Here is a 21138-nt window from a genome sequence, read left to right on the forward strand (position 1 = left end):
AATTACTGAAATATTGTTCAATGGTCAAAATGAAAGACTCTAGGTCTAAGCATACCAAAGTATTAACAACTTTAACATATTTACATCCAAGGTCACAGTGACCTCGACCTTCAAATGAATGACCTTGAAATGACCAGTGGTCATCTAAGTGTGCTTGCAAACCTTTACGTCAAGTTTGAGATTCTAGGTCCAAGCATACCAAAGTTACAACAATTTTAACATTTTAACATTTAAGTTCACAGTGACCTTGACCTTCAAATGAATGACATTGAAATGAATGACCTTGAAATGACCAGTGGTCATCTAAGTGTGCTTGCAAACCTTTACGTCAAGTTTGAGATTCTAGGTCCAAGCATACCAAAGTTATAACAATTTTAACATTGAAGGTCACAGTGACCTTGACCTTCAAATGAATGACATTGAAATGAGCAGTGGTGATCTTCTAGTACTGGCCAACCTTTATGTCAAGTTTGAAGACTCTAGGTACAAGCATACCAAAGTTATAACATGGAATAAGAACTTTAACATTTTTACCTACCAAAGTTATAAGAACTTTAACATTTTTACATTCAAGGTCACAGTGACCTTGACCTTCAAATTAATGACCTTGAAATGTCCAGTGGTTACTTACTAGTTCTGGCCAACCTTCATGTCAAGTTTCAAGACTCTAGGTCCAAGCATACCAAAGTTATAACAACTTTAACATTTTTACATTCAAGGTCACAGTGACCTTGACCTTCAAATGAATGACCTTGAAATGTCCAGTGGTTACTTACTAGTTCTGGCCAACCTTCATGTCAAGTTTCAAGACTCTAGGTCCAAGCATACCAAAGTTATAACAACTTTAACATTTTTATATTGAAGGTCACAGTGACCTTCACCTTCAAATGAATGACCTTGAAATGACCAGTGGTCATCTGTTAATCCTGGCCAACCTTCATGTCAAGTTTGAAGACTCTAGGTCCAAGCATACCAAAGTTATACCATCAAATAAGAACTTTAACATTTTTACATTCAAGGTCACAGTGACCTTGACCTTCAAATGAATGACCTTGAAATGACCAGTGGTTACTAACTAGTTATGGCCAACCTTCATGTCAAGTTTCAAGACTCTAGGTCCAAGCATACCAAAGTTATAAGAACTTTAACATTTTTTATATTGAAGGTCACAGTGACCTTGACCTTCAAATGAATGACCTTGAAATGACCAGTGGTCATCTGTTAATCCTGGCCAACCTTCATGTCAAGTTTGAAGACTCTAGGTCCAAGCATACCAAAGTTATACCATGAAATAAGAACTTTAACATTTTCGAGCACGCCGCCACCCCGCCCGCCCGCCCGCCCCCCCCGACAACATCAATCTATAAGCCGAGATTTTTTCGAAAAAAATCCGGCTAAAAATGACTAAAATTGTATAATCTTTGAGCTAATACAAAATTATACCTTTGCAAATAATGCAAATTAAATTTGCACCACACAATGCATTGAAATGTAACGTTTGTAAAGATACCAACATTATATATATAGGGCTAGTATTGACTGAGCCTTTCAAAAAGAGCCACGGCATATGTTGATGAAACTGAAAGTGGTAAAATATAAAAAAAATGACTAAAATTGTATTGCCTTTGTGCTCATTCAAAATCATGAATTTGCTAATAATACAAATAAAATTAGCATCACACAATGCGTTAAATGTAATGTTTGTAAGAATACCAACATGAATAGTATAGAGCTTTATTTGACCAAGCCTTTTGAAAAAAACCACGACACACGTTTCTCGGATTATGGAAGTGTAAACAATGATACGCATGATTTGGTGAAAATCACCCACCGTTGTTTTATAAGTAAATACAAAGCATAGTCGAAAACAAATGAAACAATAAGATGTATCAAACTCAACAAACCTTTGCAATGAATACTTCTGTGTTGGCAACACTTGGTTAATTTGTTATCTTATTCTGTCTCGATTGCTCTGTCACGGTCTCGCTTTGTCAAAATGGCGGCTGTGAAAATTTGCCTTGTTGCGCGAAGTCTCGCTGGGTCGCAAGTCTCGTTTCCCTTTTGCGTAACAAGGCGTTAGCTTGTTCTTCGGTTCAGTGAGTTTCTCATCCCTTTTTTTGTATAGGTCCCTGTTTTTAATGAAAAATTTAGCAATTTTACCCATTTTATAGCATGCACATTACATTCAAACAGAATGCAATCCTAGTTTTGGCTACTGTACCCATTAATTTCATCCCTGTTCTGGGTTTATTTACCTAGAAAAGTGTCTCCCATACGTTTAGATTTTTCACAATTTACCCGGGACCCTACCCCCCTTTCTCGCTACATGTCTGTGTTTTGCTGTCATATTTTGTCGATCGAATGCTGGGTTCTAAAACGCCATATCATTGGCCAACACAATGAGAACAACCAACCAGATGACTCGTTATAAAATTAAAATGGTGTACATGTGTAGATGAAACACCGAGTGACATATAGCGAGAAAGTCAAATTTAATTGAATATTAAAGTTATTAACCAAGCACTGAAAAGTCTGAAGCAGGAGATTGGTTAGTTGTGTTATCACGTTGCTTTAACTGTTTTTTAACGAATCCAGTTGCATTTTGTCGGCAACTGCATGGGAACATGTGTGTTTTCAATAAAAAAGGTCACGTCCAGTGTTACACAATCTTTCAGCAATAGGCATATAGTGCGTTTCATACCTTGTGTATATATAATACCAATACGAGGGTTATTTTTTCAAACTATGAATTTTTGTCAGTATTCGTTGTTGAAAAGTCAAACCATACGCAATAGGTGTACATTTAACAATCTGGAACCCCTGGGGTAAGCTCGGGGGGGAAGGTTTCCGGGGGGGGGCAAATTTATGATACTGCTGCCTGTGAATTTACCTTCAAAGTTCGGTTCTGTTTCTGCAGCGTGAAATATTGACTGCCACCCAAACAATCTCCACGCAGAGTTATCGTTCCTTGCTCTCACATACACGTGATGCTGGTTCCCGTCAAATCACTGCGCGGAGGTTGCCGCCCAAAGTGAAAACTTCCCACTCTGGATCAGCAGACGATTTATTTCATCACTCTGGATCAGCAGACGATTTATTTCATAAATCAATCTCTGGGTTAATGGTCGCCATCTTTCGAACTACTTTCAAAAGTACAACAACAACAATAACAGTAGAAGACAATTTTAATTGCGAAAAGTTGAAAAATTGAGTACATGTGTCACGGTTGTTGAGTGAAATAGTGTTATTTTCAACTGTGTATGAAAGATGTGAACTGGTAGTGGAATAACCGAATTGTTGGTGGAAATGGAATTTAGAAATATATCTAATAATTCATCATCGTGTAGAATAATCATCAGCAGCATTTCTGTGGAACATTGCAATATTAAAAAAACAAGTGTTTCATAGATATGGTGCTTTTGACATAGTTCACTAACCATCAAGACTGAAATGATTCATGCACACAGGTAAAGTAAATAATTGAATTTGTGCAGAATGTTTATTTTTTACAAATTATTATTTAATTTGACCAATTTATTTTAGATTGATTGCACTGAAACTCAAAGTCTAAAGCTTAGTAAGACACTTAAGCCAGTTTTCTGAGAAGAAACAATACTTGTTCAGAGTATAGCAGGCTCATGCGGCCTCTGGTTTATAAATTTGGCCTCGGCCTTTAACCTGGGTCGCTTTGATTTCAGGTGTTTAGCCCCCATATCAACAAGGCTCTCGACCCTATATGTAGTTATTCATATTGTTTAAAGATTTTGAGAACCCTCACTCGGTGCCAGTGGGGATAAAACAGGGACCTTCTTATAGCTACATGAATGCATCAAATATGCCAGCAACACTTTATAATCAATAACTTTATAATTGATGATTCTGTTCTTTTAACTACATTACTAATTTACCAAAACAATGTGAAACACATTTTTATGCCCCCAAAGGAGGGCATATAGTGATCGCACTGTCCGTCTGTCTATCCGTCACACTTTGCATTTAGGTTTCAAAAAATGCTCATAACTTCTATGTCGCTTCAGATGTAACATTCATATTTGGTATGCATGTGTATATGGACAAGGCCTTCCCATACACACACAAATTTTTACCCCTTTGACCTTGAACTTAGGGTCGGCTTTTAGGTTTTGAAAAATGCTCATAACTTCTATTAAAGCCTTTATCGGGGGCGTATGTCATCCTACGGAGACAGCTCTTGTTAACTGTCCTCTGCACAAACCATGATATATCTGCATATATGCATCCAACCAAATCAGTAAAACTATTTGTCACTTAATTACATATATATACATATATATATAATTATATATAACAGATCTTGAAAAAAACTCACATCAAACTTCAAATTGTTTTAGTAAATTATAGGCTTTAATTGGTATTGTGACATTGACACCACTCATGCATGCGACTATACAATTATACAACTATGGAGCACATTATTTATGAGAAATTCCCATACATCAACATATCGTCTCAGATTTAAGGCAGATAATCTAGTGCTTTTTTGCTGCCATTTTTACTATTACACATTTTTTCATTTTATGTTATGATGCATTGATCTTGTTTCTAAATTAACCAAGCAATCATGTTAAACTTTTGAAGAAAGATGTTGTCTGATAAATATAGAAAATATTATCACTACAAAGTGAACAAAATTCAGTTGAATACTGTGACCAACAAAGATTTGCCAAAGAGCAATTCAGATCATGATTTAAATTAAATACAAGTAATATGAAAGTCTGCCTATTGGATCCCAGTTAAGACTTATTTGTCAAATCTGCACATTAATTTTGCCTTAGCCATGTAGAATTGGGGATTAAATACCATCAAGTCATGTAAAAAGGAGCAGGGTATAGCACGCTGCTATTGATTTCTTGAGCTTTCACATGAATTTTACGGGTAATTTTCATACAACAAATGATATTATGTAGTGTAATGATAAAGCATTATGAGCACAAATTATATCTCTTACTAGTGGTGCAAAAATCATTTAAGTGTCACATTTCAAAAGAAAATTTATATAAAAAGGTATTATTAATTGTTAAAACGTTATAAAAGGTTATTTCAATACACTAAAGCATTTAATTACAAGAACAAGTGCATTTTATGTCCATTACAATACATGTAACAGTATTGGCATTGTATTTATCTGCATTTGATGTGCATTTAATACACTTAAAAATGCAGACAAGACACACTTCTAACAGACACAAATGTATTTTTTTCTGCATTTTTCCAGCATTAATACTCTTCAAGTGTATTTTTTATCATCCCAAATACACTTTACCAGGAAAAAGGTATGTTAAAATGCATTTTTAGTTTGTTTTAAGTATATTTTCAAATGCATTTAGACACTCTTTTCTTTTGCAAAAAATGTTGAACAAAAACTTGAAAATATTTAATATACTAAAGTGTAGTAATAATTAAAGTTTTGTATGAGCATCAAAAACAGTGTCAAATTCATACCAGTGCCTATTTAGTAGCAGTAGGCCTTATATGGTCTACTTGTGGTAGAAATAATGCATTTTGTATAATACAACATACATAAATTAAAAAATATAGCTGCCCATACAGTTCAATACAATGTTCAATTAACTACACTATGCAAAGTTGAAATATGACATCAAGCTTGGAATAATCTTTTCAATAATGAATAATATGCTGTTTTAATTTATAAGTGAAATAGACACTTGCATATAAAAACTGATTTTAAATCAAAACTAAATGTTTAATTTGATTTTTAGCTCCACTGGCCAAAGGTCCTGTGTCCATCGTGCATCCATGCATAAACTTTTCCTTTAAACATCTTCTCCTAAACTACTGGTCCAATTCTGATGAAATTTCTTAGGAATGTTCCTGGGGTGTACCTCTTTCAAATTTGTTCAAATTATGCCCCTGGGGTCAAATTTGACTCTGCCTTGGGGGTCACAAAATTGAAAATTTGCTTAAATAAGGCCTATTTTGTGAAAACTTTCAAAATCTCCTGTCCATAACCATTGGGCCTAGGGCTATCAAATTTGGTATGTAGAGACATCTAATAGTCCTCTACCGAATTTGTTCAAATTATACCACTGGGGTCAAATTTGACCCTGCCCCGGGGGTCACAAAATTGAACATATGCTTATATAGAGTATATTTTGTGAAAACTTTACAAATCTTCTCGTCCATAACCATTGGGCCTAGGGCTACCAAATTTGGTATGTAGTGGCATCTTATAGTCCTCTACCAAATTTGTTCAAATTATGCCCCTGGGGTCAAGTTTGACCCTGCCCCGAGGGTCACAAAATTGAACATATGCTTATATAAGGCCTATTTTGTGAAAACTTCAAAAAAATTCTTGTCAATAACAATCCGGCCTAGGGCTATCAAATTTGGTATATAGTGACATCTAATAGTCCTCTACCAAATTTGTTCAAATTTAATCCCTAGGGTCAAATTTGACCCTGCCCCGGGGGTCACAAAATGGAACATATGCTTATATAATGCCTATTTTGTGATAACTTAAAAAAAAATCTTGTCCATAACAATTAGGCCTAGGGCTACACAATTTGGTATGTAGTGACATTGTATAGTCCTCTACTTAGTTTGTTCAAATTATGCCCCAGGGGTCAAATTTGACCCTGCCCTGGGGGCCACAAAATCAATTATATGCTTATATAGTGCCTATTTTGTGAAAATTTTAAAACTCTTCTTGTCCTTAACCATAAGGCATAGGGCTACCAAATTTGGTATGTAGTGACATGTTATAGTTCTCTACCAAGTTTGTTCAAATTATGCCCCTTGGGTCAAATTTGACCCTGCCCGGGGTCACAAAACTGAACATACGCTTATATGGGGCCTATTTTGTGAAAACTTTAAAAATCTTGTTGTCCATAACCATTGGGCCTAGGGCTACCAAATTTGGTATGTAGTGACATCTAATAAACCTCTACCAAATTTGTTCAAATAATGCCTCTGGGGTCAACTTTGACCCTGCCCCGGGGGGTCACAAAATTGAATAAACGCTTTTAAAGCGCCTATTTTGTGAAATCTTTAAAAATCTTCTTGTCGAAAACCATTTGGACTATGGCTACCAAATTTGGTATGCAGTAACATCTTATAGTCCTCTACCAAGTTTGTTCAAATTATGCCCTTTGGGTCAAATTTGATCCTGACCCGCATGTCACAAAATTGAACATTATATACGCTTATATCTTTCTTATTTTGTGAAAACTTTAAAAATATTCTTGTCCTTAACTCTAGGACCTAGGGCTACCACATTTTGTATGTAGTGAGATATAGTAGTCCTCTACAAAGTTTTCTCAAATTATGCCCCTGGGGTTAAATTTGACCCAGCCCAGAAGGTCACAAAAGTGTACATGTGCTTAAATAGGGCCTATATTTAAGTATTTGCACATGCAGAGAAATTTGTTTCAGCCTTTTTTTCAGCAGTGGAGTGATACAGGGCCATCATGGCCCTCTTGTTTAAATACTCAAAAAATGAAACCGTGTTCATGCTTGCATGAACACAGTTTATAAATGCTGTCAGAATTATAAAATATGCAATTACTATAAATACAAATGCCAAGGAAAAGTGCTTTTTGTACTAAAAAATTCGAATAAATATTACAATAATAAATTTTGAATACTTTAGTATGTAATTAACAGTTTTTGTCTGAGAAAATCACTAAATTTTATATATTTATTCAAATTCACATAAATCATATCTCAAAAACACATCATTACTTCAAATCCTTTCACACAATAATGAAAAAAAAGCACAGTTTCTGATTGTTATTGATTCTTTATTAATTAATACATGTACCATTTTTAGCTCATCTATTTTTTGAAAAAAATGTATGAGCTATTGTCATCACCTTGGCGTCGGCGTTGGCGTTGGCGTCCGGTTAAGTTTTGCGTTTAGGTCCACTTTTCTCAGAAAGTATCAATGCTATTGCATTCAAACTTGGTACACTTACTTACTATCATGAGGGGACTGGGCAGGCAAAGTTAGATAACTCTGGCGTGCATTTTGACAGAATTATGTGCCCTTTTTATACTTAGAAAATTGAAAATTTTGGTTAAGTTTTACGTTTAGGTCCACTTTTCTCAGTAAGTATCAATGCTATTGCATTCAAACTTGGTACACTTACTTACTATCATGAGGGGACTGGGCAGGCAAAGTTAGATAACTCTGGCGTGCATTTTGACAGAATTATGTGCCCTTTTTATACTTAGAAAATTGAAAATTTTGGTTAAGTTTTGTGTTTAGGTCCATTTTATTCCTTAAGCATCAAAGCTATTGCTTTCATACTTGCAACACTTACTAACTATCATAAGGGGACTGTGCAGGCAAAGTAATGTAACTCTGACTGGCATTTTGACAGAATTATGTGCCCTTTTTATACTTATAAAATTGAAAATTTGATTAAGTTTTGTGTTTAGGTCCACTTTATTCCTACAGTATCAAAGCTATTGCTTTCATACTTGCAACACTTATGAACTATCATAAGGGGACCGTGCAGGCAAAGTTATGTAATTCTGACTGGCATTTGGACAGAATTATGGGCCCTTTATACTTAAAAAATTGAAAATTTGGTTAAGATTTATGTTTTGGTCAACTCTACCCCTAAAGTATCATAGATATTGCTTTCATACTTGGAACACTCACAAACTAAGGGTACAGTAAAAGGACAAGTTGCATAACTCTGGTTGTTATTGTTACGGAATTATGGCCCTTTTTTGACTTAGTAACTTTTAATATATGGTTAAATTTTGTGTTTCGATCCACTTTACTTCTTAAGTATCAAGGCTATTGCTTTCAAACTTCAAATACTTTCATGCTATCATGAGGTTAGTGTACCTGGCAAGTTGAATTTTACCTTGACCTTTGAATGACCTTGACTCTCAAGGTCAAATTATTAAATTTTGCTAAAATTGCCATAACTTCTTTATTTATGATTAGATTTGATTGATACTTTGACGAAACTACTCTTACCTGACATACCACAATAGACTCCACCCAAACCATCCCCCGTGCCCTCCCCCCCTCCGCCCTCCCCCCCCCTAATATTTTTTTTTTTTTTTTTTTTAAGATCATCTCACAAATGACCACCACACCCTCACACTTTACCCCCACACCACCCCCCACCCCACCCCACCCCCCCAATTTTTTTTATTATTTTTTTTTATTTTTTTTTTTTAATCTCATCTCACAAATTACCACCACCCCCATCACAAAATAACCCCCCACCCATTTTTTTGTTAAAACGGTTATGTTTGAAATACCGTCCAACCATCGCACCCAAAAAAATACCCCCCCCCATCGCCCCCCCCCCCCCTCCCCCGCCCCCTATTTTTTTTTTTTTTTTTTTTCGCTTTTTTGGAAGATAATGTAATAAATGTCCACAACCCCACACTATAAACCCCTCATCACTCCACCCCTCCCTTCTTTGTGATTGAAAATGAGAGTCCCTTCACCTTTGAAAAGAAAATAGATGAGCGGTCTGCACCCGCAAGTTGGTGCTCTTGTTTAATCTTGATGCATCCTCAATTGTATAATGCACATCTTAATCTGTTTTAACAATTATAATATAAAGATTAAGGCTGACTCAGTAAAATAATAATCCATGATTTCTGCAGTACTTGCAGACAAAATAGAAATACTGCTGTGATATTATCTATCTATCTAATGGGATATTAATTTGGCTTCAATAGAAAAAAATCAAAGCATACACATGTATAAAATGTGTATGTATATATTAGTTAAACTTAAATTGATTGACCATCGATAAAAGATATTATAATATATGTATGTATATATATATCCTTGTGAAACTAAAAATTAAATATGTATGTTTCTATTACATCATAAAGGACTTTTATTTTCAGACAAAGTACAGTGAAGCTTAAAACAAATCCAATTGTAACAGTCAATTTTGGGAAAATCAACCTTATAATTATTTTCTGTGTTGGCCAATGTCATAATTGGTATAAAATGTATATTGAACTGGAAGTTCTCTTTATTTTAAATGATAACATTTGCTTGGTCAGCCATAATTGTCACAATCAAGTGGTCTTTTTACACTGTAGTTTTCTCACTGACTATGGGTTTGTTCTGAGAATGAGCCACACAAAGTATCGTTGGGGAGATGAGTTGTCAATGTTTATCAGTCTTTCATAATCCAGTATACCTGTAAAAAGGGAATTTGTAACTAATAATCACACAATATACACAATTAAAATTGTATGCATTTAGATTTATTTAGTACTGCACATTAATCATTTTCCAAAAATATGTAGCAACATTACATTATATAATGCTGCAATACTAAAGTAATTTACTAATTAAAGGTCGCTGATGTGTAATGGATGTGGTGTCCACCTAATGATCTGGAGGTCACTGGTTTGATCCCCAGTGTGGGAGCATTCTTAAGAAATCTCCAAGAGACACCCAAGTACTGGTTCTAGGCCCAGGAAACGAACTCAAGAGCATTTCACATACATGTACGTAGTTAGTACTTTAAATTTAATCGAACTAAAAAAGGGTTAAAACTAACAACTGAAACCCTTATTAATTCATTTTATTTTGAATCAAGCAAATGTGGAAATTCATTAAAAATAATGAGTAAAATTTAAAAATTCTACTTTAAAGTAATCATGATAATTTAGATCATTTTCAGAATATTTAATGATGATAATGATACAATTATATATTCCCTAAATGATAAAAATAAAACATGTAATGTTAATTTATGAAAAAAAAACGTTTTAATTTTATCAATATCATGGTAATTACAACTAGATACAGGCAATTAGATCAGAAACGTGCATTAATTATATTAACCCATTCATGCCTAGCGTCCTGAAAAAAAGGACATTGCAAACAGCGTAGACCCAGATGAGACGCCGCCTAATGCGGCGTCTCATCATGGTCTGCGCTGTTTGCTTAAAGAAATTTCTGTAAGAAATATTCTAAATATAGAAATAAATATACCAGACACCCCTACTTTTGGAAATAAATTGATCCAATTTAGAAGGATGGGTGAGTCCACTAGGCATAAATGGGTTAATGAACAACCCAGACATTTGTAGTGATTTATGGTCACTATTTCATTTGATTAACGTTCTATACATGACCTGTCATAAAAGGTATTTTTTAGCCAGTACTACAATCGGCAATGATGGTCTGTATTGCATACATATTCCAACGTCTATTATCGATTCGCTTCCTCAAACTGAACAAATATTTAATGTTTACATCGCGAAACGTAATGCATCCAGTTTCACTTTCGGTTTGGTTGGTTTTGTAAACACCGTAATTTCATCTTAAAAATTGGATGATAGGGTGATTAAATAATAATGGAAAAGTAAATCACTTGGATAATAGGTCAAAATGCAACACAAATGAACGTTAATAGTGCTCTTAATATCAAAGTTTCGGTAAAAAGTTTGGCGCTAGTTCAACGCGCATCGTATACAGCCTCATAACAATAGACTGACAACCTTTTGGGTAGTAAAGTAGTAATACAAGGCAATATGGCGACCGTTAGCCACGAGGCCTATCTTACGGAGGAATCCGAGATAGCCGATGTATCACGATTGTTATTTCATAAATATCTATCTTACGGAGGAATCCGAGATAGCCGATGTATCACGATTGAAAACTTCCTTGCTAGGTTACAATATACTAAATCTTTTTGGAGTGAAATACTCTCTAAAAACATGAACATCATTTATATGTAGAAACAATTCTCTGTAGAGGAACTTGCAATGACTTTATTTTAGAATGTTTCTTTGTGCATGTGGTAGGGAAAACATTGATGTTTAACATAAATTCACTCTTTTGCTTGAAGGTTGGAGACTACATGAGACTTTGACAGATGGCGGGAAACCCTCAGCCACTAGTGCGAAGCCGGTAAATAGATGCCGTAAAACAGTGACCGTTGATTCGCGTCGAGTTCTTTCTTGCCTAATGCATGCTATCTTTTTTATTGTTTAATCCATTGCGGCTTGGAATGCTCTTTAAGAAAAGGTATGGTTATGGGGTCTCTATGCGCAAAAGCTTGACTTTATTTTTTGTTAAAGTTATTGCTTTTACATTGAATTTGTGTAGGAAATCTTTTAGTATATTGTGACCTAAATGCTAGGGAGCTGTCGCTAGATTCAATGTTTTTTCCCAAAAGTTTGAGACATTCTTTCTGAAACATATGATGCTATCGTGTCCAACTAAAAATTGTCTTACAAATTATCCTGGTGTCATCAGTTTTCTCCGATGTTAGAAACAATCTGTTTCTGTACAATAACGAATATATTTATCACTTACGACATTGGCATAGAATGGGTGTATTCCACATCGACGGAAAGCGGACTGAATGTTCACGGGTGAAAGCGTGGCTGTGTGCACAACATATATCATTTTTGGTTTCAAAATAACCCCAAGTAACTCTAATGTGGTGATAGCATGCCGCATTCATTGCATTTTTAAAAGGAACGAAACACGAGACGTCCATGAGTTGAATTATATGTGGCTACAATTGGGCTGAAGAACAAATAGAATTATATTATTTGATTTTGCCCATTCAATTAAACCAATTGAGACATGGCTTTTATGACCGTCATACAAGATCAGGATGGGTTTGTTAGCATCACGCGTTGGTAGTAAAGGTTCAATACGGTATTTTATTTAATGAGAAAATATGTCGGTATTGGACCAGCCGGAAACAGACACTGTCCCATACATTCCTGGTGTTGATCCTTCAAGTAGGCTTGCATGCATTCGGGCACCAGGAAATATAAAATAAAACATGGAGGAATTTGTTGCCCTGAAGCGTTACCTCCACCAATAAGGGTCACCGTCTGGAACTTGCCAGCTGTCACTGCCCGTGCTTTGTATGCCTTGCTGGTAACAATTTTAGGCGGTTTGTGATTTGTACTTAGACCTTTTTCGTCAATATTGTAGATTCTGGATGGCTTGTCTGTCAAATGATATTTGGTACATTGTTCTATTCTTATAAAAAGTTTTCAATTGTCGTTTTAGTGGCACTCCTGGTCCTTGCTATTTCTAGTGACTGAGGTTTTTTTACCTTTAACTCCGGCCATCTACTTAAAAACCCATACAACAATTTCAAACTTTATAACCTTTCCCCTTGTTGTTTTATTCCCAAATGAATAGCATAATCAGAGGCTAGATTAATCATTTCTTGCCGAGAACAACCCATGCCAATTTCATATATAGTTTTAATATGCTCACAGAGCAATGTTTCCTGTTTGATATCAAAGGAAGGGGAAGGGCCAGATTTTATAGTGTCTATGTCAATTTTTCCACGAACTCTGTCCTTAAAAGTGTATATCGGAATACTGAACTTTTTAGCAACCCTCTCAACAGGAAGCCCTTGTTCAATACACATATTGAACGCATGTGTCAGGTCATCATGTGAATAACTGGCCCTGTAGCTGCCTCTTTCCGAAAGAGGAGCCTGAAAATAGACTTTGTAAATCATGAGGTGTGATGAGGAGATATATCATGTTCGAGAAGACTATTTTACTGCAATAATTTTACACTGAAGCAGAACGTATTGCATTATTATTATATACAAGTTGTTGGTCCTTTATTTAAGGCAAGTGACCAATTGCCAAAACAGTACGAAAAATAACAATACGAAACTACATACACACATAGAAGAATAAAGCTGAGGTCACCGCCTTGAAACGGTCAATGCAAAGCATTGGGGGTTTAAACCGGTGAGTGCCCAGCCTCACACTTTGCCCAGCAATATTCATGAAAACATATACAATTTAACCTCATAGCATTGCAACTCAAATAAAACAATAATAAAAGGGAAAAGTTGTATACAAAAGTTTTAATAACGTCTTGTATCAGCAGAGATTAGTTCCCCGATTGAATATGGTATCAAGCTCTTTAGATCAGCGCCAAGCTTTTTCTATGGCAAGCGAAGTGCACATTATTGTCTTAAACCACGGTTTAACAGTGAACTATATATATATAGTTAAAAGACTTTGAGCCCAGGTTCAAAGTGCCATTTGCACATAAATTCCTTAAACCCGGGTTCAAAACTTTGAACCGCGGTTCAAAGTCTCTTACCTCTACCAATGAAGCGACCAATGAAATCGTGACATTTGCCTTCTAATTGTGGTTTAAGCTCCGCTGATTGGTTGTCTCTTAACTATGTAGATAAGATAATTTTTTCCGACTTTGAACCGCGGTCAAAGTCTTTAACCCGGGTTTAAGGAATTAAGGTGAAAACGGCACTTTGAACCCGGGTTCAAAGTCTCTTAACTATATAGTCAACTGTTAAACCGTGGTTTTAGACATTCATGTTATATGGCAAGCGTATGGCAAGCGAAGTGCACATTATTGTCTTAAACCACGGTTTAATAGTTAATTATATAGACTTGGGTTCAAAGTGCCGTTTGTACATTAAGTCCTTAAACCCGGGTCAAGACTTTGAACCGCGGTTCAAAGTCGCTTAACTCTATAGTTAAGAAACGACCAATGAATCGCGATATTTGCCTTCTTATTGGGGTTTTAGCTCCGCTGATTGGTTTACTGGATTATGTAGATAAGAGATTTGTATCTATTTTAGAAACACATTGAACCACAGTTAAAACTCTTGAACTCAGGTTTAAGGAATAAATGTGCACACGGCACTTTGAACTCGAGTTCAAAGTCTCTTAACCCTTTAGTTAACTGTTAAATAATAAATGTGCATTCCGCGTGTCTATACCCCAGTTAAAGGCTTTGAACGGTATTTTAAGACTTTCAACCGCAGTTTAAGACTTTGATATGGCAATCGAAGTGCACATTATTGTCTTAAACTATGGTTTAACTGTTAACTTTATAGTTAAGACTTTGAACCCGGGTTCAAAGTGCCGTTTGCCCATAAATTCCTTAAACCCGGGTTCAAGACTTTGAACCACGGTTCAAAGTCTCTTAACTCTATAGTTAAGAAACGACCAATTAAATCGTGACATTTGCCTTCTAATTGTGGTTTAAGCTCCGCTGATTGGTTGTCTCTGGATTATGTAGATAAGAGATTTGTATCTATTTTTAGACACACTTAATAATTTGAACCGCGGTTCAAACTCTATAACACGGGTTTAAGGAATAAATGTGCAAAAGGCACTTTGAACTCGGGTTCAAAGTCTATTTTATAATTAGTGTGCATAATGTTCGTCTTAACCCCAGTTTAAGACTTTGAACCGCAGTTTAAGACTTTGAACCGCAGTTTAAGACTTTAAACCGCAGTTTAAGACTTTAAACCGCAGTTCAAAGTCTCTTAACCCTATAGTTAAGAGAGGACCAATAAGGAATAAATGTGCAAACGGCACTGTGAACTCGGGTTCAAAGTTTCTTAACTATATAATTAGCTGTTAAATAATAAATGTGCATTCCGCTGCAAAGTCTCTTAACCCTATAGTTAAGAGATGACCAATGAAATCGCGGCATTTACTTTCTAATTGTGGTTAAAGCTCCGCTGATTGTTGTCTCAGATAACAGATTTGTATCTTTTTTAGACACACTTTGAACCGCGTTAGTCAAATTTACTGAAAACAGTGTTTTAATATATGAAAATATTGAATATGAAGACGAAAATATCGCTTTTTCCTATGTCTGGTTTAAAAAAGAAAAGTAGCTTAAAGATATTTCAATATATATGTTATAACTTTTTAATAAAATTTATATATAAAAATAATAATCGGCAGTTTCTGAGAGGATTTAACCTTGACGAAGGGCTGGTTCAAGTCATCCAAGAACTCTCCAGAAACGCCAGCAACGCAGTACTTCTCAATAGACAGAAGGATGATTTCTTTAGTTCATCAGTTGGCATCATTCTGGTATGTCGGCTCTCGGCCGTCGAATTTAACCTTTTCCTTGAGAAGATTATGCATGATACCATTCATGACCACCAGATCTCTATCTACATTGGTGGCAGAACGATCTCCCACTTAAGATTCACTGATAACATTTACAAATAGGTGGAACCATCAGTGAAGTACACGACCTCACCAACAGACTCTATGAAAGAGCATTAGAATACGGGATAAACTTCGTTGAAGATCAGCACAGAGAAGTCGATAAACATCGTGACCAGCACGTACAACACCAGTGCAGATATCACCATGAACAGCGATAGGCTGAAAGAGGTGAACAGCTTCAAGTACTTTGGAGCAACCCTGTCAAAGGATGTTGGACGCGTCACGCAATCACAGAATGCAGGGTGCAGACATTTCTTCACAAGTGTCCCGAAGACTGATTCGCATCTCCTTCACGGAGCACAAGACCATCGAGTACTTCTGAAACGTGACAGCAACTCTGGTTGACCCACACGAGCCCCTACTGACATGTTTGGAAACGTCACCAAACATGACTCTATGTGCGAAATTGTTCTCCAGGGCACGCTAAAGGTAGGTAGCTGTCGGGCCGTCGGAGGAAGAATGTGAAAGAGTGAACGTCCTTAACCATGGATGAATCATTCCCATCAGCCTACAATGAGTACCCTAGAACTGAGTACTGGAGGATCTCTGTGTCGTCATCCCTAATTCCTCCCTCCTCCCCCAAACAGGGATGATTAAGGCTTGTACAGGAGCGTACAGAATCGTAATTTTCACGAATGTGCTATGCTAACTGGTTATTTATGATTTACATTTCTTTTAATCAATGTTCCTACTAGATATGTTTTGTGATCGAATTAAAATGATGTCGTTATAAATAAATTCTAGACGTAGCTCTCTAACTAGTGGCTTGTAGCCTGATAGGTTCGGTATAGTAATATGGACTATACCATTATTGTTTTAAATCGAACTCTGAATAAATGTTGATATTTCATGTTAATTTTCATTTAAACATTTATTCACTATGTTTTATTGATTTTAAAATATAATCTTATTATTTGTCTAAAAGCACGTTAAGTTTAAAATGAAAACATAAATATGTAACCCCTAACAACGAAAGTCGACTCGACGATTTACATTAGCGGCCATATTTTTCTTAAAAACAAACATTGTAAAATATAAGAAAAATTAATATAGCAAAAATACAACATCTCTACAACAATTTTATAGAAATGGTAAGTGCAGATGTGTTGAAAAGCATCATTATGTTTTACAATTCTTATTTAGCAGTGCATACTCGGTGTTGTACTCGAAATATTCAAGATTAAAATTTGAATTCGTGGCATTAAAATAAAAATTAAAAAAAATCAATTTTCATAATTGATTATTTGAATATCAATCAAAATTTGATTTTGTGTTGACCCGTGGATACATGTAATGGTTAAAGAAAACTGTTTTTGTTTTCCATTTGCATGGCTGTGTATCCTGGACAAACCATAGGGACCGTTAAGTAAAAATATTCTGTTATACTACATATATATACAAGGGATACAACTGTGAAAATTCCTGCACACAACCATGGTGTCAACAATAGCGAAAAATTTGCTTCCAAACGCAATAAATACACCAATTAAACTGTATTACAACAGCCAAGACATTTATCTTGCGGATCGCGGTGGTGTAGTGGATGAGGTGTCTGCCTAGCGATCAGGAGTTCGTGGGTTCGCTCCCCACTCGGGGAGCGTTCTCGTTATCTCCTCCATAGACACCTAGTACTGGCTCTTCCCAGGAAACGGACTCAATAATGTCCCTCTGCCTATAATGCTCTAAAGGGCGCTTGGCAGTATATATAGATAGATAGATCTTTCAGAAAATAATACACTTGGCAATAAAGTACAAGCTTTTCATTGAACTAAGAGAGAAAGTTTCATTCAAAATGCTCAAAAATCCTTACTTGGACACAGGTGTGCACAGCTGAAAACTGAGAATTCTAGAAGTAATTTTCGTATTCCTTTGTTATAAAGCTCTTTTGCTGGTACTTATGCCTTGTATAGTTTTTTTTTCATAGTAAAATAGAACATAATTACTATTTAGTGCGCATATTTTGCTAGAAATTCACATCAATCTGCTTCAATTTTACAATGACAATGTTTTACTTTCATTTTGGATAGTTCACATGTATTTCTAACATGCGATTTGATTGGTTGAAATTCCACTGCAGTAATAAATCCAGCCATTCACATTCCACGTAACATTACCTGACAAATTGCATACAAATCCTTGAAGATAGTAGAAATGTAAACAAATTTAATATTTACGGTGTTTTGCATATATGCAGTTACATGCAATTATGGAAGGTGTCTACTTTGATTAATAAAGTGTCTATGGATAATAAAACAAGGTAAAAATTGCTAAACTTCTCTGTAATTATTAAATTATGAAACAAAATGTGTCAAAGTGGGTGTGCACACCTGTGTCGCATTTCAAAAATTTTACCGTTTTTCATGAAACTTTCGTTTCAACCACAACTATGAACACTTTTACTGCTATAAACATAGTTATTTTCTGATAGATAAATGTCTGAGCTGTTGTTATACAGTTTTTTTGGTGTAATTATTGCTTTTGGAAGCGATTTTTTTGCTATTGTTCAGACCATGATGTTGTGCAGGAAATTTGACAGTTGTATCCCTTGTATATATGTATATAGTATAATAGAGTATTTTTTAACTAACGATCACTGTGGGACAAACGATCTTTCGAACCTCTTAATTTTTGACACGGCAAATATTAAGATTAAAAATAGTGAAACATATTAATAGGAACTCTTTTTGATAAATAACTTGTTTCTACGTGGCTGGCAACTTTAATTGTTATGTTAATACTCTTTTGATAACAGATTTTTTGCAAGTTTCCAGCACCACCATACAGTGCCCCAGATAATTATTCGGGAAATAGCGTTTTCACTCATTGATTTTGAAAAATAGGGTGATTAAATTCTTGAAATAGGGTGAAATGAGATATAAAAATGCATATCGTAAAATCATTGCCGCTTTACTTCTGTTGAAGCTGCACACTTGTATTGATTCAATAAAACTATAAGCTATCATCATTAACTTTAATTAACTGAATGTTTCATAACACATTCAATCCTTGAAACTGTCCATAATATAAATTATTAAACTAAAAAAATGATAACACGAATTAGTCGGCACTTATTGGCTTTTTCTTTCTTGATTCGAAAATATTTGCGATTGATTGATATTTTGGCGCAACAATCGCGGACGTCTTTCGACCTCTTCTAGACTTTTTATTACGCATCGTAATAGAAGCTGAAAGTACAGACGCTTTACAAAGACATACACAATGAACGACGGATTAAGTCAGATTTAAAACGCATGTATGTCGTCGTAAATAATTTGGTCAGACGCTTTCTTTAACAATGAAATCTAGTCCGCAGAGCGTTTGGATAACTGACTGTTTTCCTGCTCCATCATCCAGACGCTTGCTGAATGAAAGCGTTGCCGCTTTACGATAATAATTCCAAAGAGAAAATACCTAAAAGGAGCAAAGCATTTTCTATCATAGCTAGCATTTTCGAGCAAAGCTATTGTATCGTACGCATCAAATGTGACGAATTTGCGTAAAAGTCAAATCTTTTGCGCTTTCAATACGCATGATATTGTATTTCGTTGCGTTTTTAAACATTTTAATAGGGTGAAAGACGCAGATATGCAGCTTATCTGGGGCACTGACCATATCATGTAAAACTTTCAATGCGGCCCAAACAACGAGTACCTGCTTTCGAACTCTTCCGTGTACACCATTAAAAATTAATTCGCCCCATGATTTGACCATGGTCACGTGACTTATTACAGCAGCCGATTTGTGTAAATTGTCAAGCAAAGTTGAGAACGAAAATAAGACCATGTATTTTTTTTTTTTTAATGAAAATCATTACATATGTAAAAAGCATTAAGGAATACCATGATTTTTAGTTGTTTTATGATTAATCTACTTATTCTACAGGTTTTTGACGTATTTTCCTTGATTTGTCTCTAAGTTGGCTTAAACAAATTACTTATAAACAAAAAACGGTGACAAAGTGCGTGTGCGCGCATGCGTATGAAATGTAAAGAAATGAAGGGTTCGAAAAGAGGTGAGGTTCGAGAAGAGGTACTTTAATGATAGTGTTTTCATATGTTTTGTCATGTGATGTGTGTAGTCGGAACAGGAAAAACAAAGCTTATGGGGTAAGCACCCATGACTGAATATCAGGCAGGTGCTCCTATGGAGCGGGTACACATTGACTTTTTAGGTTAGGACAAAAACCTTATAAAATAAAATTTGTTTTCAAATGTCCATGGTCAAAATAGAAACATGTGTGTCAAGTCCGACAAAAATTAGACAAACAGGAAATGCCCACTAACCTGGTGTTTTGTGTGCCCAGCTGTGCTCTTGAGGGACAAGACCTTCCTCAGGTACATGCTTTCAGGCATCACATTCCAGGAATTTTTGATGACCATTTGCCATGTAATGATGCATCAGTGGCAGGGATAATTTAGGTCCGCACCCTGCATCCTGGATGCATAGAAATTGCATGGGAAGCAAACATATCTGTCCCGCGGACACACAATCCTAAAAGTGTATAAATTATGATACTGGAAAATATTTCGCGAATGGTCAAAGACAGTTTTTCAGAAGCAGTTAAGTTCTGGAAAGTACTGAAATATAGAAGGTTGTATTCCCTGAAGAAGCCTGCTCTGTAAAGACATTTTGTCCATTTTGAAATTTGCACCATTTGAAACCATTACTCCACATAAATTTAATATTGCTCTCCTGAGCTTTCAATATGGACTAGTCTTAAATTACTATATACATGATGTATGGATAATGGAGTGATCTAGTCATAAAACTGTTGAGTATCCTTTTAAAGTTTCCTGTTTAATTGTCTGTTTAAGTCTTGAAAATAATCTAGTCATAAATTATAAAACTGTTGAGTTGACTTTTTAAGTTTCCTGTTTAATTGCGACTAGATAGCCATGTGATGTCATTAAAATTTTGAAATAACCTGATCCACTATGGGACCCATACTTTTTCTCTGGGACCCATAGATTTAAAAGCTATGATTCTCTGGGACTTAACTTTTGATTTCTAAAATTATCACTGCAGTGGTTAAGGGTCGAGTAATGGCACTTACACAGGTTGTGACATGGTTACTCTGCCGTCCTTGCATCTTGTCAGAGCTGTCAGATAACGACAATAACAGAACTCTCCAAATTATTAAATAGT

The 21138-nt window shown here is 35.4% G+C and overlaps 2 protein-coding genes and 2 long non-coding RNA genes across 9 annotated transcripts in view; 1 reads left to right on the plus strand and 3 right to left on the minus strand.

Moving 5' to 3' along the window:
• LOC127867160 (uncharacterized) overlaps positions 1 to 1315 on the minus strand; it is a 26500-nt gene extending 25185 nt beyond the window's left edge. The window contains exon 1 of the long non-coding RNA XR_008043340.1: positions 607 to 1315. This is a non-coding gene — a long non-coding RNA (uncharacterized LOC127867160). The remainder of the gene's footprint in view (positions 1 to 606) is intronic.
• The window catches only part of LOC127867145 (zinc finger protein 93-like), a 21303-nt gene extending 18072 nt beyond the window's left edge, over positions 1 to 3231 (minus strand). For 2 of the 4 annotated variants that reach the window (XM_052408189.1, XM_052408190.1), the window contains exon 1: positions 2891 to 3231. The gene's annotated coding sequence lies outside the window, so the exon portion shown is untranslated. Of the gene's footprint in view, positions 1 to 1904; positions 2130 to 2890 lie in introns of all 4 variants that reach the window. The other 2 variants (XR_008043314.1, XM_052408188.1) reach the window with 2 other exon arrangements.
• A 6261-nt stretch (positions 3232 to 9492) lies between these two features.
• Positions 9493 to 11599, minus strand: LOC127870286 (uncharacterized). Its single transcript, XR_008044739.1, has 2 exons — positions 11134 to 11599; positions 9493 to 10187 (listed from the first exon to the last, which is right to left on the minus strand). It is a non-coding gene; the product is annotated as an uncharacterized LOC127870286 (long non-coding RNA).
• A 1152-nt stretch (positions 11600 to 12751) lies between these two features.
• Positions 12752 to 21138, plus strand: part of LOC127867165 (meiosis-specific nuclear structural protein 1-like) — a 28358-nt gene continuing 19971 nt past the window's right edge. The window contains exon 1 of one of the 3 annotated variants that reach the window (XM_052408207.1): positions 12752 to 12898. In XM_052408207.1, coding sequence (XP_052264167.1) covers positions 12767 to 12898 — 132 coding nt within the window. In that variant the 5' untranslated portion in view covers positions 12752 to 12766. Of the gene's footprint in view, positions 12899 to 16928; positions 17085 to 20249; positions 20328 to 21138 lie in introns of those variants that run through there. The other 2 variants (XM_052408209.1, XM_052408208.1) reach the window with 2 other exon arrangements.

The sequence above is a fragment of the Dreissena polymorpha genome, chromosome 2 (assembly GCF_020536995.1).
Source record: "Dreissena polymorpha isolate Duluth1 chromosome 2, UMN_Dpol_1.0, whole genome shotgun sequence".
Lineage (NCBI taxonomy): Eukaryota > Metazoa > Mollusca > Bivalvia > Myida > Dreissenidae > Dreissena > Dreissena polymorpha.